Source organism: Vulpes lagopus, chromosome 5 (assembly GCF_018345385.1).
Source record: "Vulpes lagopus strain Blue_001 chromosome 5, ASM1834538v1, whole genome shotgun sequence".
NCBI lineage: Eukaryota > Metazoa > Chordata > Mammalia > Carnivora > Canidae > Vulpes > Vulpes lagopus.
This window is the reverse complement of record NC_054828.1, coordinates 55,470,164-55,494,580: the sequence shown is the minus strand read 5'-3', so window position 1 is coordinate 55,494,580 and position 24,417 is coordinate 55,470,164. Positions and strand designations below refer to the sequence as shown.

At 37.2% G+C, this 24,417-nt stretch overlaps 1 protein-coding gene across 1 annotated transcript in view; it reads left to right on the top strand.

Annotated features, from left to right (window-relative positions):
• TRHDE (thyrotropin releasing hormone degrading enzyme) overlaps positions 1 to 24,417 on the top strand; it is a 388,541-nt gene that overhangs the window by 265,381 nt on the left and 98,743 nt on the right. Inside the window, exon 7 of the mRNA XM_041755901.1 lies at positions 13,607 to 13,672. Within this exon, the coding sequence (XP_041611835.1) occupies positions 13,607 to 13,672 (66 nt within the window). The remainder of the gene's footprint in view (positions 1 to 13,606; positions 13,673 to 24,417) is intronic.

Genomic DNA, 24,417 nt, shown 5'->3' with positions numbered 1-24,417 from the left:
CTTATTTATTTATGAGAGACACACACAGAGAGAGAAACAGAGACACAGGCAGAGGGAGAAGTAGGCTCCCTGTGGGGAGCCTAATGTGGGACTCGATCCTGGGACTCTAGGATCACGCCCTGGGCCAAAGGTAGATACCCAATAACTGAGCCGCCCAGGAGTCCCTCATATATGGAATTTTAAAAATGACACAGATGAACTTAGGGGGAAAAAAGAGGCAAATCATATAGCCGACTTCTAACTATAGAGAACAAATTGATGTTTGCTGGAGGAGAGGAAGGTGGGAGGATGGGTTACATGGGTGAAAGGCTTAGGGAGGGCACTTGTGATGAGCACTGGGTGTTATATGGAAGTGATGAATCACCAAATTCTACTCCTGAAACTAGTATTATTACACTATCAGTTAATTAAGTGGAATTTAAATAAAAACTTGAAACAAAATCAATCAATTTTGGCCCCCCCCCATTCTTAGACCCAAGTTTGTTTGCAGTTTTTGTTTATTTGAAGGTATTGAAATTTGAATTAGGAATGAGAAACGCTGTTGCAGATGATGTGTCTCCCCATATGTCTGGGTGCATCCGGTGCAAGTGCTTTGCACCGTGTGTATACCTGCTAGAGAAATTCCTGGGTGATGGCTGGGTGTGTGCATCTGTGTTTCTCCTGTCGGTCTACCTTCTTCCAGACAGCTAGTACTCACGTTCTATCGACCCTCCTCACTCTCTGCATTTATTTCCCTGAGATACTAGAAAAAAAAAAATCGATGCTGTCCCTCCTGCAAAATAGGACCCTCTCCTGTGGATCCCAGATGCTCTGGGGCCTTGCTGCAGTGGATGGCCCAGGGCTGGTGGCTCCTCCCCACATCCCCGAGGAGCCTGCTCCCCGCTCCACACGCCCCCTCTCCACACGCATTCACATTCCTTCTCTACCTCATTACTCTTCTCTGCATTAAATGTCATATTTTGTTCTCAATAAAAATCCTTTGCCTTACGTTTTCTTTGCCAGGCGTCTTCTTTCAGTCTTTGCAGCCTCTTATTGTAAAATCTCAATTCCTTTGCTCCCTTCTCTTTTGAAAATAATTATACTTTCACTTTTACTCCTGGACCAAATTTTTCTCATCAGGTCAAAAATTAACTCCACATTGAAAAACCCAATTAGTCTTCAACTTAGTTGACTTGCTTTCTCCAGCATATTTCATCGTGATTATCATTCTCCCCTTGAAACACCTCTTCATTTTGTTTCCTAGATGCCATAATCTTTTTTCCCTCCTTTTTTTTTTGGTTCATTACCAGCTCACTGGCCATTCCTCCCTCATCTTTTTGATGAGTTCAATTACTTTTCTCAGACTCTAAGTGTGGAAATACCTCAGGACCCATTCTTCAGAATCTATATATGAATATATATTCATGGTTTATGTAATATATGTAATTACATAGTTATATATATTTATAATATACATTAAAGTAATTTGATTTTTATACTTTATAATAGAAAGTATAAAATAATAATTATAAATATGATGGATAATAAATATATAAATAATATAAGTGTATATTATAAAATATATAAAACTGTTTAATATAATATAAAATATATATTTTTAATCTATACTTGCTTCTTGGGGTTCCTAGGTCTCTAGCTCCAATTTCTCTTCTGAATTTTAGATTTCAGAAGGCAACTCTGATTTCTCTGCCTGGGATGCTCTTCCCCAACTATCAACAAGGCTTACTTCTTCATTTGATTTCATGTCTCTGCTCAATATCAATTTATTGCAGGAATCTTCCCTAATTATCTTACATAAAATTTGAGAGCCCATCTCCTCCAGCACTCTCCAGCACCCTTACCCTGCTTTATTTTTCTTCATGACAATAATTGGTACTTGGCGCAGTTACATTAAGCTGTTTATTAACTGTCTCTTCCCCTAGAACGTAAACTCCGTGAAAGTTCTATTTGGTTTGTTCTCTGCATTATCTGAATCCTTAGAGAAGTGCCTGGCACAGTAAGCACTCGATAATTGTGTGTTGGTTTCCAAGTAAATGAATCTTTAAGTTTACCGCAGCGTGCCCTTTTCTCCCCCTATGTGATTGTGTAAATACCCAGGCTAGAATGTTTCCTCAGGTCCTTATCTGTACTTGATATTATTGAACTCCCCAATTTTTTGCCTGGTTTGTTAAGGCTATGAAATGCTATCTTTCTGTTTTAATTTGCATTTCTTTATTAGCAAAATTAAGTTTCTTTTGTGTTTTTACCACCCTTTGGATTTCTTATATTTTGAATTTTCTGTGTATATCCTTTGCCCATTGCCTCCCTCCCTCCCTCTCTCCCTTCCTTCCTACTTTCCTTCCTTCCTTCCTGTTTTCATTTAAATTCCAGTTAGTTAACATATAGTGTAATATTGGTCTCAGGTGTACAATAGAGTCATTCAGCACCTCCATACGTCACCCAGTGGTCATCACAAGTGTGCTACTCAATCCCTATCACCTGTTCCCACCCCCGCCAATCTGGTAATCTTAGCTGTTCTCTGTAGTTAAGAGTTTATATCTTGGTTTGCCTCTCTCTATTTTTCTTTCCTTTGCTCATTTGTTTTATTTCTTAAATCCACATGTGGGTGAAACCGAATGGTATTTGTCTTCCTCCGACTGACTTACTTCGCTTAGCATAATACTCTCTAGCTCCATCCATGTCATGGCAAATGGCAAAATTTCTTTCTTTTCTGTGGCTGGGTAATATTCTGTAGTGTATTAGATATCTATCTATATGTGTTTATATCTCACATATTCCTTATCTATTCATCAGTTGATGGACACTTGGACTATTTCCATAATTTGGCTATTGTAGATAATGCTATAAGCATCAGGTTGCATGTATCCTTTTGATGAATTAGTGTTTTTGTTCCCTTTTGGGTAAATACCTAGTAGTGCAATCGCTGGGTCATAGCAAATGATGTCGGGATAACTGGACAGCCACGTACAAAAGCATGAAACTGGACCACTTTCTTACAGCATGCACAAAAATACATTCAAAATACATGAAAAACCTAAACGTGAAACCTGAAATCATATAAATCCTGGACCTTAGCAGATTTCTTGTAGATATGTTTCCTGATGCAAGGAAAACAAAAGGAAAAATAAACCATTTCTTTATGGGACTTCATCCTTTGTCCATTTCCCAAAGGGGTCTTTGTTTTTAAGTTCGTGTGCTTTATTTATTTAATCACTGATCAATGAGAGTCTTTTTTAATATTCTGGATACTAGTTTTTTGTTGCTAGTCAGACTGTAATTTATCTTTTAATGTATGATGTCTTTTATCATACAGATGTTTTTAGCTCTGTTGTAGTCTGTCCGTTTTCTCTTTTATGCTTCATGCTTTTGATAATTTTATTAAGTATCCTTCTTTAATGCAAATTCTTAAACACATGCTTTCCTATTTTCCCTAACATTTTAAAAGTTTTGCATTTTATGTTAAGTTCTTTAACTGACATGGGTATTTTTTCAGTTGTTTCCTTTCGTGTGTCATGATGTAAATGCAATTTCATTTTTGTTTAGAGACTCAACCTTCTCGGTGCTATTTATGAATTCCCTGTGCTCGTCGCCCTCTTCTGTAATACCAGCTCTGTCAGCTATCACCGGGATCAGGCCCCGGTGCCTCTGCAGTCCTTTGTTCTGGTCCCTGATCTATATCTGTATCCCTGCTTCACCCTTTCTGCCTTACTTCTAACTATTATAGCTTTTTAGGTGTGATTTCGGGTATGATGATTCTCCCTGTCTTGTTCTCTTTTAAAATTGCTACTGTTAACTGTGCCAATCTATATGAATTTTCAGATGAAGACGGTTTCTAGGAAAAGTCTTTTGAAGTTTTTATAGATTAATTTTGACATTTTTATAATAACAGCTCTTTCTAGCTTAATAAGAAATATAGTTCTTCTCTGTTAGGTCCTTGTGTCAGCTATATGATTTTTTTTCCATGAAAGTGCTGAATGATTTTAAATTTCTCCATATGATACTTGGTTTTCTTATATTTGTACATTTTGTTTTTGAGAATAAGACACTGTACATTAATTATTTAAATTAGTTTTTACTAATTTATATCAACTCTCTTGATTTTTATATACCAATCTGTGTCAGGCAACCCTCCTGCACTCTTTTATTGATTTTATAGAGTAATTCTATACATGTGTCTGGATTTCTGTTAATTTGTTGCTTTATTGCTATCTTTTGCTTCATATTTCTGTTGTTTACTTGTTCTATTGTACTGTTAATGTAAGTATTAACAGAGGTCATTTTTGTCTCCCATTTTAAGGAGAATGCATATAATGTTTCACTATTCAGTGTATTTTTTGAAGATGCCCTTTAACATGTTAATGAATTCCCTTCTTTTCCCACTTTACCAAGATATATTATTTTGAATGAATGCTAAGTCATAGCAAATGTTTTTCCCACATATATTGAGATCATTATATACTTTATCTCTTTTAGTCCTTGATGTGATGAATTATACATAATATATACATATATATATAATTTCCATACATGATCAAAATGAGATTAGACTATCATTTACTTTATCCAGTTTGCCGATCAGTTACATAGGAATCAAAAAAGTGCTAAGATTTTGCTCTTTTTTTTTTCTTCCTTATAGTAATTTGTATAAGGCAAGGGTAACATGTTACAGAATTTCCTTTAAAGTTGAGTTGCTGCAAAACTGTTTGGCATGGGTGTGTGTGTGTGTGTGTGTGTGTGGTTTTTTAAATTTTTATTTTTTACCAATGATTAGCATTTTTACTTCTTGGCTCTAGTTTTATAGAAAATTCTTTTTATCTAAGTTTTCATATTTATTAGCATGAGTTGTTATAGTACTGCCTTACTATTTTTAATTTTTCCAGTGGTTATATGCCCATCTTTATTCCTAATATTGTTCATTTGATATATTTATTCCTTCTTTTTTCCCCTTGAGCAATTTTTTCCAGAACTTTTCTATTAGTCTGGATACATCTGATATATTTTTTCATCTTCTCAACCATTTCTTTATTTTATGTTCCATTTATTTCTGCTCTTATGTTGTGTCCTTCCATGAACATTCATTTGAATTTGCAGTATTGTTATGTTTCAGATTTATTTAATTGAATGCTTTCATGTAATTGCTATTTCGGACACTGTTGAAAGCTCCCTATTTCCTTTGTCTCTGGATCTGTGGTCCTCATTTTTGGTTTCCTATTGACTTAAATATAGATTGCACTGTTTGAATATCATTGCCTGGGAATAGTAAAAATGAAAAGTCTCCAGTACAGGGGAGATGCTGAATTTCATAATGGGGAAGATTGAGGCCTATGTATTGGCTACGGGCTCAGGCTTGGATTACTGATTTAAAAACAGCAAGGAGTTGGTGGATACTTCTCTTAGCCGGGAACATCTTTCACTGGCAATGGAAAAGTTATAGCATTGACAGCTAATAGGTGTGTCAATAAGTCTAAATGACATGACCTGCTGCATCCAGTTGTGGAAAGAAGAGCAGTCATATTAAGCGATTAGTGAGGGATGTAAAATAATTTGATAAATTGTGTAGTCAGGCTTAAAGGATTTATGACTGCAGCAGAGAAAAAAGCGTTGAAAGCTAATATTTGTGGAAAGTATTCTATGACAGTATGGACTTTCCCTGTCCCTTTGAATAACATATAGGACTTAGAATTTAAGATTGAAAAGGAATATTATTGCTATTGCAGTAAATAGTATGATTAAAGCATGATGGCATAAGGAATGCTCATGGGATAATGAAAAGATCAGCTTAATTAGAGTAGAAACTGATTATTTGGCCATATGGGGAAAATGTGTTGGTAGGCGATGGTGAGTTTCATTGTGTATGGACTTGATTGGCTACTTTAAGAAATTTGTTAAAAAGCAAAGAGTTTAGGGGTAGGGAGCTAATATAAAAATGATGGTCATGAGGAAGCCAGTGATAACAACTACATACCTGTCGAAGTGTATTAGATGCCAAACACTGTTTCAAGTGCTTCCTATGAATATTTAAATAAATACTTAGAAAAATCTTGTGGTGACTATAATCTTCATCATCAGCAGCAGCAGCAGCATCGCCATCATCAGTAGTGGTAGTCATTGTTCTTATATTTTAATGTAGCTACTGAGGGAGCTCATCCAGTGTGCCTAAGCTCTTCATCTAGTAGGTGACAGAGCTAGGACTTTTAGCAAACATGCTTCTTCAGAAGTAATTATCAAAATTAGTCTGGCGTGGTCCATAGGATGGACTTGAGAAAGAAAATGCATCTGGGGTTGTTCCTGGAAGGCTGTAGAACAATTCTGCTGTGTAATGATTGGCCTCAGAAGTAATAAGCCAAAGAGGACTTCACGCTTCCAAGCACGGGTGACTGGAGCAAGGGGACATTAAGTCTCCTTTCTTATGTTGAATCAACTTTCCTTACCTTCCTTTGCCCTTTTTTTCTCTTCTTCTGCTCTCTTGCCGCATCAGCCTTTCTTTCTGGTCGTCAGTTTATGAGTGAGCAATGTACAGGATTAGATATTTATCTTTTTCTTCCTCAAGACCTAAACTTAGCTATCATACTATTGTAAAAAAAAAAAAAAAAACAAAGAAAAAAATCCTATTTTTGAAAGACCCTGGAGGATGTAAGATATGCTTTTACTCCAGACCAAAAGCCATCCTTCAAGGACCAAGTCCCGTGAGAACACCATGTTATCTGCACACATATCCAGTTTTAATGCACAGACATCATTTAGAAATTTACATCTTAAAAATACTTTGATTTAGAATCAATGGGCTAATCCTTCCAGTAACTTAGATAATAACAAGAAAGTTCTACCTCATGGTTTCTGTGCGAATCCAAGAACTCAACAACTTGAATAGACAAAACCAAGTCTGGAGGCAAGTTCTAGTAACCACAAACCCCTGTGCAACTTCGGATAAATGACTTTGTCCTTTGGCCTCAGTCTCCCCTATAGGTAAACTGAATATAATGATACATTATTCCTTATCTGATTCTGTCCTGAAGAAGGGCAAACACATCTATAACGGGAAATGTAAGAATATACCCACTAAAGGGCCTCTTGAAGAGTAAGAAGGGGAAGATCTGGTTTTGGTGTGCATGCTAGTTATTATTAAGGTACACAAATGGCCAGCTTATTCCAGTAACCTGCCCCCCAACTATTTATATTAGTTTGGACCTCAGCATTTAAAGTTGTCCTACTGGGTCAGATTTCTAAGAAGAAGACACTGTAGTGCATGAGATATTTATTGGGGAGAGGAGCCCATGAAGGTAGGGAGAGCCTCCTCAAGACTACCCTGCAGCTCACAGCCTGTGCAAGGAGCCAGGGAAGGAAGAAGGAGTGGGTGATAAGAGTTTCGGATTGCAGCCTGTTTGCAGGAAACATTCATCCAGGCCACTGGAGACTCTTTAGAGCAGAATTTCCTGTTATAGGAGTCCCTATCTCAACAGGGTGGGCCCACCTTGATTAATTGCACTGCTGTGCTTAGTCATTGGGTGTGTGTGCACTGAGGAAGGCCCTGCTTTTGTGGTGGCAGATGCAGAGGGCCAACAGTAGAAATGTTAAGTAGTACATTTTCATGGCTGCCATATCCACATATAGCATCTGACAAAAAATCTTACTATTTTTAACCTCGCTAGTGTTTTTTATTTTTTCTTGCTCAACCTGTCCTAAACCAGCTTTGTGACTCCTAGTCTAGCCACATGTTCTGTTATGCCAACCAATTTATATCTTCTAATTCATCCCCAATCCTTTGCATATCGGTCAACTATTTCAACTATGTCTCATTGAATTAGATTCCCCTCTTTTGGGAAACATCTCCTGATTCCAAGAAATGAGTAACTCTAAGAATTTCCTTTCTTTTTATAAGTTCTTGCTGTCTCCAGTGTTTCTGAGGAGTATCATGTAACTATTTTGATTTAGGATCAAGAGAATGTAAACCAGGTTGGTTAAGGACACTGATATTGGAGTTGGATATAAATGGATTTCTAATGCTGTGTCCATAACTTGCTACCTATGTTCATTTGGGCAAGTTACACCACCTTTCCAGCCTCAATTTTCTGATCTGACAAATAAGATAGTGATATTTTCCTCATGGTGCTGTGAATATGGCATCTAGGAGGTGCTTAATGAATGAAAGGTACATTATTAATCATTTCAACTTGGACTTATGAATTTTCTGCTCATTTCCACATTCTTGCTTCCTCATTACCTTTTCACTGGAGTTACTTCAAACCTAGTTCCACTTTCCAATTCACGTAATCTCAGGACTATATCCCCTGTATTACTGAGAAGTGACAGGCTATCAATTATTCAGTATTTATTGAGAACCTACTATGGGCCAGGAACTATTTTTTGCAATGAATCTACAGCAGTGAGTCAGATAAACCAAGTGTTCAACTTGATAGAGTTTACAATCCATTCCCTCAACTTCTGGGTTATATACTTCAGAATGTCTTATTTATCTTTACTTCCCCTTTCTGCCATTGTCTTGCCTCAAGGGAAGATTGTTCTTATTGTTTTCCAAACCATAATTCTTTCTTTACCCTGCTATCCTAGAGTTGTGGTCCAAAAGCTCTCTCTTGATCTACTGTGTTTCCATTAGATCATCTTTTTCTTTGCATAAAATTTTCTCCCATAATCTCAAAAAGAAAAATGCAAACAAACCTCATGTGAACATGCTTACTGCTTTTTTCTTTCTTCCTTCTGTTTCCATTGTTTTTCAATCTGGCTTTCACACCAAGTCTACTTAAATAGCTCTTGCTTAAACGTGACCTACTCTGGACTTCTCAGCTATTTTTTCCCTTGAAATCTGAAGCACTTATTCTTAAAACATGACACTACTTATACCCGGTACTTCTTCTGTTTTTTTTTTTTTTTTTATCACAATGTGTCATCTTTTGCTCTTAATTCCATTTCTTCAGTGATTTTTGCAATGGTTATTTATCGGGTGCCTATTACGGGCACGCAAGTGAAGATCATACCGACTCTGGAGAGAGAGAGTCTAAGATTCTATTTTCTCTCTCCTTCACTAAAACCTTCGTGCTTTTCTCTTAGTGATCTCACCCACCACAAATGCTAATTTAGGTCTTCAATCATAACCTGCCACTGAACTTCATTCTTGTGGTTGCATGTGCCTTTTCTTCTTCTGGTTCCCTACCTGTTCCTCAAACTCCACAAGTTTTAAACAGCTGTTACTGTATTCACTTACCAAGTCCTTCCTTCCTTTTTTTTTTTTTTTTAGCCTTTCCTTTTAAATTCTACATATCTGCTAATATCATCTTCTAGTCACAGAGGCTTTAAGGTTGAAAGTGATCTTTGTTCTATTCCTTAAACCTGTCTATGATTTTATCTTCATTGTTACCGTTATTTGCTTCTGCTTCCAGTGCTTTTACTTCCTCCTTGGAGTATCGTAGATAAGTCAGTTGAACAGTGCAGGGATGGGGGCATTGCCACCCAATGCAAAAACCCGTGTATAACTTTGACTCCCCCAAAACTTAACTACTAATAGCCTCCTGTTGACTGGAAGCCTTACTCATAACTCACATAGTCAATGAGCACCTATTTTGTGTGCCAGGTGTATTATATTCTATATGCTTATAGTCAAATAAGATAGATGCTACGTTATTAAAATCAGAAGGGAGAGAAAACACATACTGTACTGTACTTATTGAGAAAACTGTGTGGAAGTGGACCAGTGCAGTTCAAATCCCTGTCGTTCGAGGGCAAACTGTACTTTTAAAAACACCTTTCCAAAATCCTTCCTCCTCTTTCTAATAAGATCTAGTTCCTTAGCCTTGGCACTCACTCTTTTCTAACGACGGCTTACACCTTACTTCCCATCGGATCTTCTGTTGCCTGGGTTTATACCCTTTGTCCCTCAGTGTCACCTTCCCTACTTGTGCTTCTCACTTTCACACCCATGTGACTATACAAAGGCCATTGTTGACATTCTTTACTCTCTGTTTAACTTTGTTCCTGGAATCCCATCCGTCTTTCAAAGTCCAACCCAAGCATTTACTTTCTTAGAACCCCCTTTATCCTGCATCCCTCCAGATAGAAGAACTTTCCCCTCTTCGGAAACAGAATAGAATATTTTATTTCTTTGCCATTCATTGTATATAATATATTGTATCTTCCCATTTCACTTAGGAGGCTTTGAGGTCCTTGAGGACAGAAACTTGTAGCTTTCCTATTTTTATTCTACAGGATACTAAGTTCCCTGCCTTACTCAATAAGCATATGTTAAAGGAATAAATTAGTTGAGAAGACCTCCCTCTCTTCCAAAGTGATTGCTCATCACTAATGTACACTTTAGTAATAAACTGTGTATCCTGGCGGAGTGGCCTTCAGGAATACAAAGTAATTGCTGTGCTTTTACTGACTTCTCCTGCTCTCTCACCCAGTTATACTGTTGAGAGGAAACCTTCTCTGAGCCAGGCACAGGGAGCAGGGTACCAAGTCATGAGGACACAGCCCTTTCTCTGGAGACCTTTACTGTCTCTAAGATGGACACGCATATGGAGGCCTAAAATGTAAAAGGAAAGAAATTTTAGCCCAGAACTTCAATGAAAAAAGTAGTCCATAGAGAAGAATTACTACATAAGGAATGGGTTTATAAGCATACTTTTTTGGAATATTCTTTATGAGATTTTAAAAGAAATCGGTCGCTTCCATCTTTGTATCTCCCTGAACCTTAGTGTAGCAGATACAGTGATGGGTTTTCTTTTTCATTTTCTTTTTCTTTTTCTTTTTCTTTGTCTTTGTCTTTTTCCTTTTTCCTTTTCTTTTTCTTTTTCTTTTTCTTTTTCTTTTTCTTTTTCTTTTTCTTTTCTTTTCTTTTCTTTTCTTTTATTTATCCTTTTTAGTGATGGGTTTTCTTGAGCAAGTCTTTATAAAAATCTTGTAGAAACAGTGTATTTATTTCCCATAAAGCTACTTTAGGCTGCCCAACATCCATTTTCTTTGATTGGGCCTAGAATTTTGAATCACAAGTGAATATAAGTTACCATATTTTAAATGATATTTACTTGGTGAAAACAATGTTTCAAAGATATGCTGAAAGGGGATTTGGTGTTTTCTTTCTTTCTTCTTTATTTTTTTTTAAGGTTTATGGTGAATTATGCTCGCATGAAGAGGTGTGATCTTTGTTATGATCCATACCTAGTAGGTGCTCAGTATATATTGGCTGAATGATAACAGTTGGAGAGCCCATCTGTCTGTGCAGTTCTTTGATATAGGGATTTTCAAAATTTAGCTTTGGAAAGAAAAGGCTAGTTAAATATAGAAGAGTGCATGCTACTCTGGAGAATTTTAAATGTTCAAGTGGGCAACACAGACACATTTTCTAAAAGTTAACTAAATTACACAGTATAATAATAAAAGAAATTCAGTGGTATTATATAACTTTTAAATATCGATTATATTTCTAGGTTTTATTTCCTGTTAGCACTCAACCAAGACAGGAAAACGGGTACATTCTTTATGATTAGAAAGGACTCTTGCCATTAGACCATGCTAAATTGATAGTTTTTATAGCCTGACAAGAGACCAAGTCATCATTACCTGGAGGGAAACACTTAAATCATCTGAAGATGGCTATTCTCTTCTGAAGGAAAGTTTGAGTTGACTGCTTGAGATTCTAAGTCTCACTTCCCAGGTGGCAAGGGTTAGTTTTTGCTGCAGAACTGACAGTTTCTACCCTCTGGGTGGGTAGATTAGCCTGGGAAATGTATAGGAGGAGAGCTTGTCAAGGAAATTCAAGGAGCAGAGCTGATAAGTTCTAGAGGGAATTCTAACCCGGTCCTGTGATTGAATCATAAGCGCTTATATTTTATGGACTTACACAAGTGTGCAGAAGATAAAGAGGAAGAAGCGAAAGAAAGAGCAAAGAGTGGAAGGTGTGGGAGGAAAATATATCAGAAGAGGCATGAAGCTCTATGGCTTGTCCAGCTTATCATTTGTTGAGTTGTGAATAAAATACCAATTCTGGGAGCATTTTTGGTGGTGATTGAAATTTTTTGAGACATTTCTTTAATGGTGATTCATGGAGCTTGAGTTATTGGATTGCATTAAATTCCAGTTATGGGAAGCAATCTTTAACAAATAATAAAAATTCATTTTTGTATCCCTGGAGTGGCTGCCACAGTTCAGTTCCAGGCAAGATGAATCCACGTGTGGTCCGTGTGATTGTCTTATGAAAAAGAGACAACTAGTAAGAAATGAGTTGTTGGAGGGTATGAATTTGTAATGAGTACGAAGTGGGATATTGTAGCTGTCAAGGAGCTTTCTCCCCCCGAAAACCAAGCTGTCATTTATATTTATACTTATGTTGCTCATAACCCACTGCTTCGTAGCTAAAACAACTTAGTGCAGATTGAAACATCTTCTTGAAGCCTCATTTATATTTCACATACGAATTTGTGATTATCCAGGCTTAATCATCATTTGGACTGTTTTGTATTGATTACGTGTCTATCCTTTCACACTGATACTGTTCTATAGTATTATAGTCATTGTTGTCAGTGAGGTAAGCTCTGAAACTACCATTTTCTTCCATTATTCTAAATATTTATATCGATCACATGTTTTACTTGGATGTTTGGTTACGTCCAGCCTCTAAACAAAGTAGACAGGAAATAAAAACAATTCGCCTGATTTAATACTAATAACTAACACTCATTTCACAGTTCCTGGTTTTCAGACCCAGTTCGCCTTATATATAGTAATTCATGTGAACTTCAGAGCAGTTACAGTAAATAAGGCCTATTAGTTGGGGCGCCCAAGTGGCTCAGCGGTTGAGCGTCTGCCTTCGGCTCAGATCATGACCCTGGGGTCCTGGGATCGAGTCCTGCATCGGGCTCCCCGCAGGGAGCCTGCTTCTCCCTCTGCCTCTCTCTCATGAATAAATAAATCTATATCTTTTTAAAAAGTAAGGGCTAAAAAAAAAAAAAAAAAAAAAAGTAAGGGCTATTACTGCCTACACTTTACAAGGTGAGAAAAGTGAGGAGCAGAGAGGTTAAGTAATTTTCCTGACTTAAACATGGCAAGATGAGTGTCAGAGCCAGGATTTGAGCCCAAGCAGTGTGAATACTTGGTGCTCCCTACTCCACTTTTATAGCTCAACTTTTAGTTGAGCCAGGGGTAGAGTAAATGGCTATGTTACTCCAAAGCTGTATTTTAATATGATTATTTATTAACATGGGTATTCGTCCCTTACTAGATTATGAGCTTGTAAGAACAAGAACCATGTTTTATTAACTTTGTCATATACAGCGTTCAATAAAAATTTTATTACTCTTGAATTACAGCTTATTATTGCCTTGAGATACTCACTCTGTCCAGGAGACTGTCCTGAGAAGTCACTGGTTTTATATCCACAGAACTTTTAGATTCACAAAATAAAAAAATTCAATTGCTATCTGTGAGGTGGGATATTAGATTCATGATTCTCTTGTTTCTTTTCTATTTATAAGAATACAATAGCATGAATGAAGCAGACTTTTTAATTGATACAGGATAATTTTAGAACCGTGTTACTTGATTGAAATTTTCTTCTTCTTCTTCTTCTTCTTTTTTTAAATACTGTTTCCTACAGGGTGCTGCTCTAATTAGAATGCTGGCTAATTTTATGGGCCATTCAGTATTTCAAAGGGGTTTACAGGTGAGTAAGATGCTTTCTATTCTTTCTCACATTTTCCTTGTCAATATATTTATTCTAAAGTGATTTCACAGCTTGAGAAATTGCCAATTCAAAATTGCTGAATTTGTTGGGAAACTTTAAGATGAATAAGGTAAGCAGTGTCTTTCCATATGACAAATGAAAGTGGTAGATAGGATTCTTACTGTATCAACTGGTGAAACTTGAACTGTTATGCAATTAGATCTGCTTAACATGCATTTTTAAATTGAAATATTTTTCAAATATGCGAGATTCTCAATAATTGACATAAGATTTCCTGAAAGCCTACTTCTCTTTCCTACGATATAAAAGTTTATACAAAGTGAAAATAAATTCTGTTAGCCTTACTAAAATTATGTATTTGAGAAAATCTTAATGAAATTTTTGAGACATGTGCCTTTTATGTTGTTGTTTTATGATTGATATGCATAAATTATTTCTTCCAGAGATGTTTAAATGTTCTTACCATTGGAAATACAATGTTTTAAATGAAAGAAAAAAGAAACAGTGTTATCATACTGCATTTACAGTATGGAGTATGGAATCTAAGAGTGATTCTTTAAAAAGGAGGATTCTTAAACTTTTTAAAGCAAACACAAATATAGAAAAATAGAACTTTTATTCCATTGAATCTGTTGGAGTAAATCATGTTTCTAGCAGCTGTGATTGATGAATTATTTATGATGCATTCTGCTACTTAGAAGTGTCCTTTAAAGTAAATTGATGTTCACCTGAAATACAATTATGCTAAGACAGAGAGAGCAATCAATCTTATCTGTTCTTAGTAAGCTTTTCATTTTGAAATTTAAATAAACTACATATGGGATGAGGTCATATTTTAGTAGTTTAATTCTATCTTTACCCAAGATAAACTAAAAGATGAAATACAAAGCAAGAGTTAAATATGTTATGACAGGGCTACATGTACTTAACACAACAGAGAAAAAATGTATACATTTGTTGAAGAATAATTTCCCTTAGAAAATATTCTTACCGATTGGTTCCAGCAGGGGCTGAAACTTACTTAAATTAGCTTTTTCCATTCGGGACACCTTCAGAATAGCTGAATTCTAGTGAAACTTATTTGCCGGGTGCTAAAGTCTCTATTCTGATCACATCGTGGAGATCTTTTTTTCTCAAGGAGGGCCCTCCATGAATATCAACTGTCTCTCGAGGAATGTCCTTCCTATCCCCAATCCTTTGTTTTTCCCCATTAAAGTTGTAGCGTAACAGTTCCAGAAACTAGCTAAGCTTTCATGAGGGCAACACAAATTGAATTTGATTTCCTGGTAGCAAGTTGATGTGAAATTATTTTCTGTATAAATTTTTATTGTTTTTCCTCATCTGTTGTGTATAGAGTTGCTCAGCACATTGAATAACTCTAGTTATATTATTTGAAAAGGATTATTGTTTTGCAAAGTTTTTCTTTATCTTGTTGTTTTCTGATGGTATGCAAAATGCATCCACTTTTAATATGTTCTTTGCTACGGACCCACTGTCAGTTTTATTTGAAAAAGAACATGCCCTTGGACTCCTATTATATTAAACTTCTATTTGAAGCTTGTATTAATGTGTGCCTTTATGCTCTGATGCTTGATTTGGTTAATTTTCAGCTGAGGGGACTCTATGTTTGTCAACATTGCATTTCATTTGCCTTGTGACATCTCATTGATCAGATAGCTCTGTATCCTTCAGTACTTCGCTTGCAGCTTTATTTATACTCATCACTCAAACTGATTTAGTGTATCATCAGCAGTTTGGATTAGTTTACAGTAGATCCCTATGTCTAGGTGATAAATTATCAACTCTTGTGCATGAAGATGTATGGGCTACATTTTGGAAATGACCTCCCGAACAGACAGTTGGTGTCATGGTGCTGAGTGGTCACCGAGTTGATGTTAATATATTTCCCATCCACCAGGCTCTGGGGAATCTTGGCTTACATGTTGCTGTGGAAGCTAGTCTGGACCGTCAGTGCTTACCTCTGTTGGAAAATATGTTAATTGTCTTTACACTAACCATGGCTCTTTCTATGTTGGCAAATGGAAGTTTATGTTCCAGACAGATCCGGAGTTAGGTTTACAGGTGGAGTCAATCCCAAATTGCAAATAGTATGTTTGTCATCTACATTTTTTTTCTCCCTCCTTTCTTTTTTTGTTATTGTTGTTGTTTTTTTCCCCTCCTTTCTTTTCTTCCTTCCTCCCTCTTTTTTCTTGCCTTTCCTCCTGTCCTCCTTCTTTTCTTCAGTTTATTCCTGGGACTTTTCATGTTCCACACAGTGATAAATCTTATAATGGTAATTTCTTCTAAAATTTGTGTTCTCTTACAATTTTTGTATCCTTACAACCTGTCTTAAACCCTTTTGGAGACAAGGCAATATATTTTATGAATATAACCACAAACATATAAAATACCACACAGTTGACCTTTGAACAATAGAGAGGCTGGGGCACTGACCACCCCCACCCCCGCCCCAAACACACACAGCCCAAAATCCACATATAACTATTGATGATCAAAACTTTACTAGTATCTTACTATTAACTGGAAGACTTACTGATAACAGTCAATGGACACATTTGTATGTTATATGCATTCATTGTATGCTGTAATCTTATAATAAAGTTAGCTAGAGAAAAAGTGTTATTGAATGTTAAGGACAGGAAAATACCTTTACAACACTATACTCTAAAAAATCCACGTTTAAGTGGACCTGTGTAGTTCAAACCCGTATTGTTCAAGGGTCAACTATATATGGTATCTAAAATACACAACATAAAATTTATAATGTAATATAAGTATATACTAACATATAATATATATTAATAGCTATAAAATAATTTTTAAATATAATATTTATCTATTAAATATAATAAAAGTGATCCAGAGAGGTAGTGGGTTTCTGGAAAATTTCTGGATCAGTTCAGATGTTCTTATTTAACTTATAAAGTATCTTGAGTATCAATTCCACTGTATTCATCTACTTTTTGTATTGGAAAATATATTTTCCATTTCAGTTCACACATATATTCCTCAGTAGGAAGGGACTCTAGAGACTTTTTGAGAAAAGCTTTTGTACCTAATAACCATATAATTCATTTGATCAGCTATTAGAAAGTTGAATAAATAGTTTCATACAGAATAATCACAACTTTCCTTGATCTGGTCTTCTTGATATTGGTTTTGGTATGTGTGTGTGTCTAATTCCCTTATTTCTTGAATTTTATTTGATGCTTAAGTGGTTCAGTTTAGCATAGGTTTAAAATAAATTGCCCCAAAACTTCTTTTTGTAAACTTCTTTTTACAGTCATAAAAATTTAGTCCTGGCTGTCATTAATAAGTCAGCTTCTGTTTTGATGTTTAAATTGAAAGTGAAATATAGAGCAAACCAAGCATGAACCCCTGTTGGATTATGTATGCCCTCATAAATAACATATTTTAAAGCATAGAAATGTTTATATTTTTGCAAACTCTATGTATCTACTGTTTTACATAATCTATTTCCCAAAATAATGGCTGGTGTATTTTGGGAAGCATGAGACAATGAAAATGATTCTCATTTCTGTTTCTAATTAATGGTAGGCTTTCTACAGGTCACTGAATCCTTCTTCACCCCTGACTCTATAGTTATGAAATGCAAGAGTTGGACTAAATACTCTTTAAGATTTTTTTTCCAACTTTCAGATTCTCCAAATGTAACATTTATTTGATGCATTTTACTAGTTAGACAATTTGGGTTTAATACTTTAATTTGGGAACAGTTATTAATTTTATGGAAAAATTTGTAAACTGGATGTGCCAAAGTGAGTGACTCCCTGTTCTTGAGTCTTTAGTTATTATCTGAATATTAAGGCTATAAGACCTTCCATGTACTGTAACCACAGTCAAAACAGACGAGCATTTGTCATTACAGAGATTTTTGCTGGTGAAGTTTCTTTTTGTCTACTACTAGGAAACTATATTTCCCTTGCTTTTTAGTTATCTTTTGTATTTTGATGCACTTCCATATTTTTCTCTGAATACCTCACAGGTTTATGATTAAGCTGTGATTGTCTCAGGTGACATTTTCTAAGGATTTTTTTGCAATTTCTTGGTGATTTTTAGTGTATACACTATCTTTCCTAAAGTCAGAATTTCTACTTGTAGTCCTGGAATCGGCTGGAGTCAACAGTACCTTTGGGTCTGATGGCGTTGAGGTGCATTAGAAGAGGAGGAGAATCAGCTTGGTCTTGAGGAGAATCAGCTTCCTCCCAAATGAGTGTCATTAAAAGGGATTCAAACTAGTGACAACTAACTTTTTTTAGAGAAAAGAAGAGCTGCTTTTGACTCCAAAGGAAGTTCAGTGGAATTTAGACTTTCAAGGTCCCCATTCCAATTCTCTCGTCTCGTCAGAACCAGCCTTTCTTCTCAAAGACCTTGTAATTCTGTATTCTCTGGTAATGTTCTATGGAAGCAATCATTTGTTTTCCCAAAGTCTGTTCTTCCATTTAGACAAATGCAGATGATAACTTAAGAAACTGTTGGACCCTAAAAACCATAGATTCCTAGGACCTCATTCCCCATAATCAGTCTTCTAAATCTAATCAAGGCAAGAATACAGATTGCAGATTCCCAACCTTGAGGGTCTGTGTGCTGGAACATACCACTCCTGGTACATAATACAGTAGCAAAACCAAATTCATTGTAGGTATTTCAAACAGAAAGGGATTTAGCATCAAGTATATGAATTTTCTAAAACTGTTGGGAGGGTTTGAGGAGTAAAGGGCGGGGAAGCTACTGCTAGGCTTCAGAAAATCAACATATTTAGCTATCACAAAGACAAATACCCATACACTTGATGTAGTTCTAGTTAGGTTTTAGGAGGGACTGAGATTAGATGGGTTTGTTTAATCCACGGTTTTTATCCAGAAGTGCCTTGAAAGACTTTCTTCAATAGGCTTTGGTGACACCGGGGTCTCCTGAGAGTGGTCAGAGTTCATTCCATCTTCAACCCAAAATACTGTTTAAGTATTGCTGAATCTTCCAGCAGTTCTTATACTGTATTTCCTGGGGATCTTATTGTGTAAGTGTGTATTTGTTAATTTTCACTCACATGTAGTAATGCTTATGCATATAAGCAATAAAGTAGGATCTATTTCTTTTACTTTGTTTTTATAATTTACGCTCCTATAGCTCAAATCCTCATTCTGTATAAGTACTATACACTTGTTTCTGAGGTAATTCAAGTAATGATTCTCCTAGATAGAATTTTTTTTTTACATGGCATTGAACTTTCTTATTTCATTTTTACTTGTTTTAATCTCCTAGTTATATTTTCTTGTTTTCTCTTTTCTGGAAATAAAAGAATAAAGCTATAATTATGAAATCCTCAGATAACATCGATTGGCTCAGTAGCTATTAAAAAATAATTATTACATAGTACTATTGCTTTTTCTTTTTAAACAAAACAATATTGTTATAATGATTTGAACCTCGCGACACCATTCTTCATGTTATTATGAGTCAACACCAGGGAATTGAAATCGTGAAGAAACATCATTATTAAGCTTGTTATAAACTCAAAACCTGAAATCCATGTCAGAAAATGAGTTACCTTCTTGCTCAACCAATGAGAGTAATTCAATATCATCTAAAATGTAGTTGAATAAAAAAGATTTCTCTTGATTAGTATTTAACTGCTCTTTTCCATAAGGTAACCCAGAACAAGATGTTTGGCTCCAATTATCAGGGTAGAAATTGCTTATGCAAATCAATGTAAGGCAATGAGGTGTGGATAAAAAGCAAAAGGGAAATATCATTATTATTGGTTTGTGCTCATAAAATTCTGATAGCCTGAAGGTAATGACAGGCGCAAAGCCAGAGGGATTATTAGTAGCAACAACATACTCAATAACTTGTGTTCCAGTGAGAAGTTCTATGTTAACATGTGTACACAGGATTTTTATTTGATAACTTCCGGCTTGCATTTCTGAGAGAGCGTTTGCTCCATTGCATGTAGATTTTTCAGGAAAATGAAAAGTCATAGAATAATGGAGGAACAGGGATAGTGTGTTGAAGTTCATTTCCTTGCTGAAGAGATAGTATTGTGTTTCCATCCAGATGGTAGCTGAATCATGCTTAATCTAAAATGAATAACCACAGACAGATTTTGCTCAAATTTCTCCATATTTCACTTAAGTCACTGGGCCGTTTTAGTACACTATGTAGGTAGAAAGGTTAACACTTCACACTAATTTGTTGTGATATGATACTAATGTTATCATTGCTGGTGTTTTTAACCATTGGATTTGACCTAATTAGCATTTGATTTATTATAGACCTAACTATGAAGCTAAGATCATTGAGAATGTTAATACAGAAAAAAAGTATTAATTATAAGGAAAGATTCCATGGGTTTGAGAATCAAGAATACTATCTCTAATAAAAAAAACACTTTAAAAATAAAATAGCAGTAGTTATTCATATTTCTCGGAGAGAAATAACTTCTATTTCATCAGTTTCAACTAATTTGTTTATGTTCGGCTATTGATTCAGTCCTTATCATTTTGCCTGAGTCCTCAATGTTGTTAACTGGCCACAATGACTACGTAGCATTCACTAAAAAGCCTTTACTATTAATGACATAGATCTCTGTTTGATCATCCGGTGGGCATTTACTCAGCTCAATAGGAAGCCTTAGAAAGTTATATTTAGTGGTTTTCTTTCACTTGTCAGTTAAAGGCTCAGGGTATTTTTTTATTTATTTATTTTTATTTTATTTAATCATTTAATTAATTAATTAATTAATTAATTAATGGCTCAGGGTTTTTTTGTACATTTTAGCTAAATAGGGCTGCTCCTATAAAATGATGTCCTAGATAACTTGATTTTAAAGGTATCTGTGAAATGTTTAGGCACCTTTGGTTGATGAGTGGCTATATTTGTATGGGGGTATGTGTGCAAATGCACGCCAGTCTTTGAATATGCAAGCCCATGGGTACACCGATCTGCAAAGTGTCTCTCACTCCTTCAGCACCTACCATTTGATGACATTGCTGGTGCAGGATACATTAAGCCTGCCTCACAGGCATCTGTTTCCCTGACCTATTATAACTCCCACATCAGCAGTTTTCTTTCTTTTCCTTTATTAATTTCTTTTTCTTTTATGTTCTCTTTTCAGAACTTTCATGTAATAGCCTTGAATTACTTATCTGGCAACGTTGTAAATTGTGATGCAAAAAGAACCCTCCCGAGTGGGGAAGATGATTTTTCTCACTACTTGTATTTTCCTAATTGGTTTTACGTAGGTTCTTTTTTTTTTAATTTATTTTTTTATTGGTGTTCAATTTGCCAACATATAGAATAACACCCAGTGCTCATTCCATAACTGCCATTACATAGGTTGACACCAGATGGACCATAATATCTTTAGTTTTTTCCTTGTGTGTGAACATCTAGATCACTTTCCAGTTTCTGTTAAATAAATACTACTGTCATGGTCTTCAAATGATAGGTTTTCCCATTATATTTTGGTAGTCTCTTTATATCCATTTCTGTAATCATATCATCAATTTTATTTTTTTATTTTAATTTTTTTCATATCATCAATTTTCTTCCAAAATGTTAAGCCAACGTATAGTGGTAGAAGTAAAGTTCGAAAGTTCTGTTTTTATAATACACTAAGCAAACAGCTTTAGGTGTTATTTTCAAAACAATTTTCTTACTAATTTAGTAAGTAAAAAATTACCCAATTGCTATCTCTATGTATTTTTTTTTTATCACAAATGATGTTTGAAAACATTTCATATATTCTCTTGCATTTTACTCTTTGATGACATAATCATCCATGTGTTTTACCCATTTGAAGATAGAAGTTTTACTCTCATTTTCATGATTTTGCATAAGTGGCTATATAATAAGAATATCAAACCACAACACATTTGCTACACATTCTTTTTTCCCCATGATATTTAAATATCTTAGTTATTATTGTGAAAAAAGCCCATGTTATAAATTAGTGGCTTAGGAGGAGTGCTAAAGACCCAAGCTATATATTTCGGAAATGACTTACAAAAAGTTCAATCAAATGCATTCAAAACACTTGATCTACCTCTGTGTTTCTATCATGGAAGGGAAGGCTCCGGGCTAGTAGGACATGCAAAGAAATGGTGATGTTCATTTGTCATACTGAATCTCATTTCCTTTTGCGATCACTCTCTTATATTCACCTATTCTCTTCCGCTCAAGGCCTCTCCCTGTGATTATTTTACAGATCATTTTTCCCCCTTAAGAGCAATAGCTCATTATAGCGTTAAGATCTTCCCTTGATGCTTTGTGCCAATAAACCAAAATTGTGATTTCACCTCCTGCACCAGCTGTGCTTAGTTTGATATCTGCAGCACACGTTGCTCCCCCATCAGGCGTGTTGGGTTGTTCATTTATTCTGCACAAACTTATTACATACCCACTCTCTGAGAGACACCGTGGCGAGGGCGTGCTGCACACCCCAGATACGGCCCCTGATCCCATGAGTCATATATAACAGGGTAAGATTGGCCCTGAGTGGGGAAAAAAGTGAATGCATATATATTTACTAAATGTGAGAAATGCTGAGAAAGAAAAAAATAGAATGCTAGAGAGTGCATACGGGCGGATGGGCCAGGCAGTCTTAGGTTGGGTGTGTAGGATCTCCCCCTGGAGAAGAAGACACGCATACTGAGGTCTGAAGCATGAGAGAAAGCTGGAGGAGGATGGAGATCATTCCAGAAACACGGAAGGGCCCATGCAAAGGGCTGAGGGGAAGGACTGAGCAGGTTCAAGGAGAAGAAAGAAATCGGAGGCTGAGTGGAGTCAGTAAGGACAAGGGCGCAGGGGGTGAGGGGGCAGGAGGGAGTCATGTGGTGCAAAGACATGCCCTGAGAGGGCTGGGGGTTATCTGAGTGCAGCAGGGTGCTGTGAGCAGTTTCAACCCAGGGTGCGATGGGGTTCTGCCTACAGTTAGAAGTTAGCCGGCAACGTGTGTGAGTGCATTGGGAGGGGGCAGGAGGATGCCTGGAGAGGAAGCGGGGAAGACAGGGAGGCCCGTGGAAATTCAGGGGAGAGATGGTGGTGACCTAAGTGCACAGAGACATGGGGGGACCCAAAGGTTCTTTCTGAAGGCCAAATAAATTCACCTAGGGATAGATTGGGAGTAGGATCCACAGCAGAGGTGAGGGGGGGTACGGAAGAGTGGGTGGGAAGTTTCTTGGGGGAAAGCCTGGAAACAAATCCCCGCGGGGCTGTAACAATAGGAGGCTGAGCAAAGAGTAGGGCCTTGGGGCTAGAGCCGCAGGGGACGCGCCAGAACCCCAGGGCCCAGTATCACCCAGGTAAAGGGGAAAGCTCCTGTCCAGAGGGGACCAATGAGGGTAACTGTGCTGGGAGGTGAAGCTGAGAGAGAGAGAAGAGGTCCTGTGGCAGTGGGCATGGTCCATGGCACCCGTGGAGTGGGTCGGGGAGGAGCGGGGACGTCTGCGGGCAAGCAGGTCTGTGGAGTGCAGCTTAAAGACGTTCCATGAGGAAGGAGATTCGAAAACCAGGGGAGGTGGGTGGAGTGGGATAAGGCTAAGGAAGGTTTTGTTTGGGTTTCTTCTTGAGGATGGGGGACAGTTGTGTGAGTTAGGCTGAAAGAGGAGGGGTCAGGAAAGGAAGGCCTGATGGATAGATGCTAGAGAAGTACGAGGTGACTGGGACATTATGTTCTAAGGAAGTCTTAGAAGTCCCTCTAAGCACGATCCTCTTCCTAGCTGGTGCACAGCGTTTCCCGTCCTGGAGCCCCCGGAATGAATGTGGCTACTGTTGGAGGGGGGGTCGAAGATGTTGGCTCCATGGATATGTCCCCTGGGGTCCGGCCTTAGAATAATTAGCATTCTTCGTTCTTGTGCGGCCAGCAGCTCTGCACAAGCCCGCTGTGCTCTGTGTCCCTTTCCCAAGTGAGTCCCATGCCCACTTTGCAGTAGAAGAAGAAGTTAAAGTCCAGGGGATCTAGGTCCCGATGCGACCGTCCTTACGGCCGGTAAGGACCAGCCTGATTCCTGCCTCGTTTGCTAAATAGATACAGTCGTCTTCTCTATCGAGTTGCGTTTCCCCCGACGAGTCAGCAGCAGCACAGCCGCCAGAGTAGAAGCATGCAAGCAGAAAGGGCCATGGACGCGCCCTACGGTCCTGGGCACCCTGGCTGACCGAAGGCCATGCGTCCCGACCAGTCGGGATACACTTTGTCTAGTGTGTGAGCTGCTGCGCTCTAAGTCCCTTTTCCAGGCCCTTCAGGAAAAGCAAGGCACGACCTCCTGTTTTACAAGTAGATTTATTTTACATCTCGGTAATATTTCCAGCTAGCGACAGAGGCGAGGCGGGAACAATGAGGCACCTGCACACCTCCGTGGACTTGCGGTCACCCCAGTTCTGTGACAGGTGTAGGAGCCCCTCAGACCACTGGGGTCACACAAGTCCAGCGGCTGCAGTGTCACCACACCCCTGGGGACACTTCCACCTGCCGCGACCTTGATGGCATGACACAGAATCACTAAACACAAGATCCGTGGAAACAAAACCAGAGTGGAAATAGGCTGTTGTCTGTCATTTAAGACCAACAAACAAGGATCTTTTATCTATTGCAAGATGTTTCGATTAGAAATTTTCCGATTTCCTGGTATGTTCTCGCAGTCCTTCAAGAAAGCGTACTGATGTCACAAAATTATGCTCGTTAC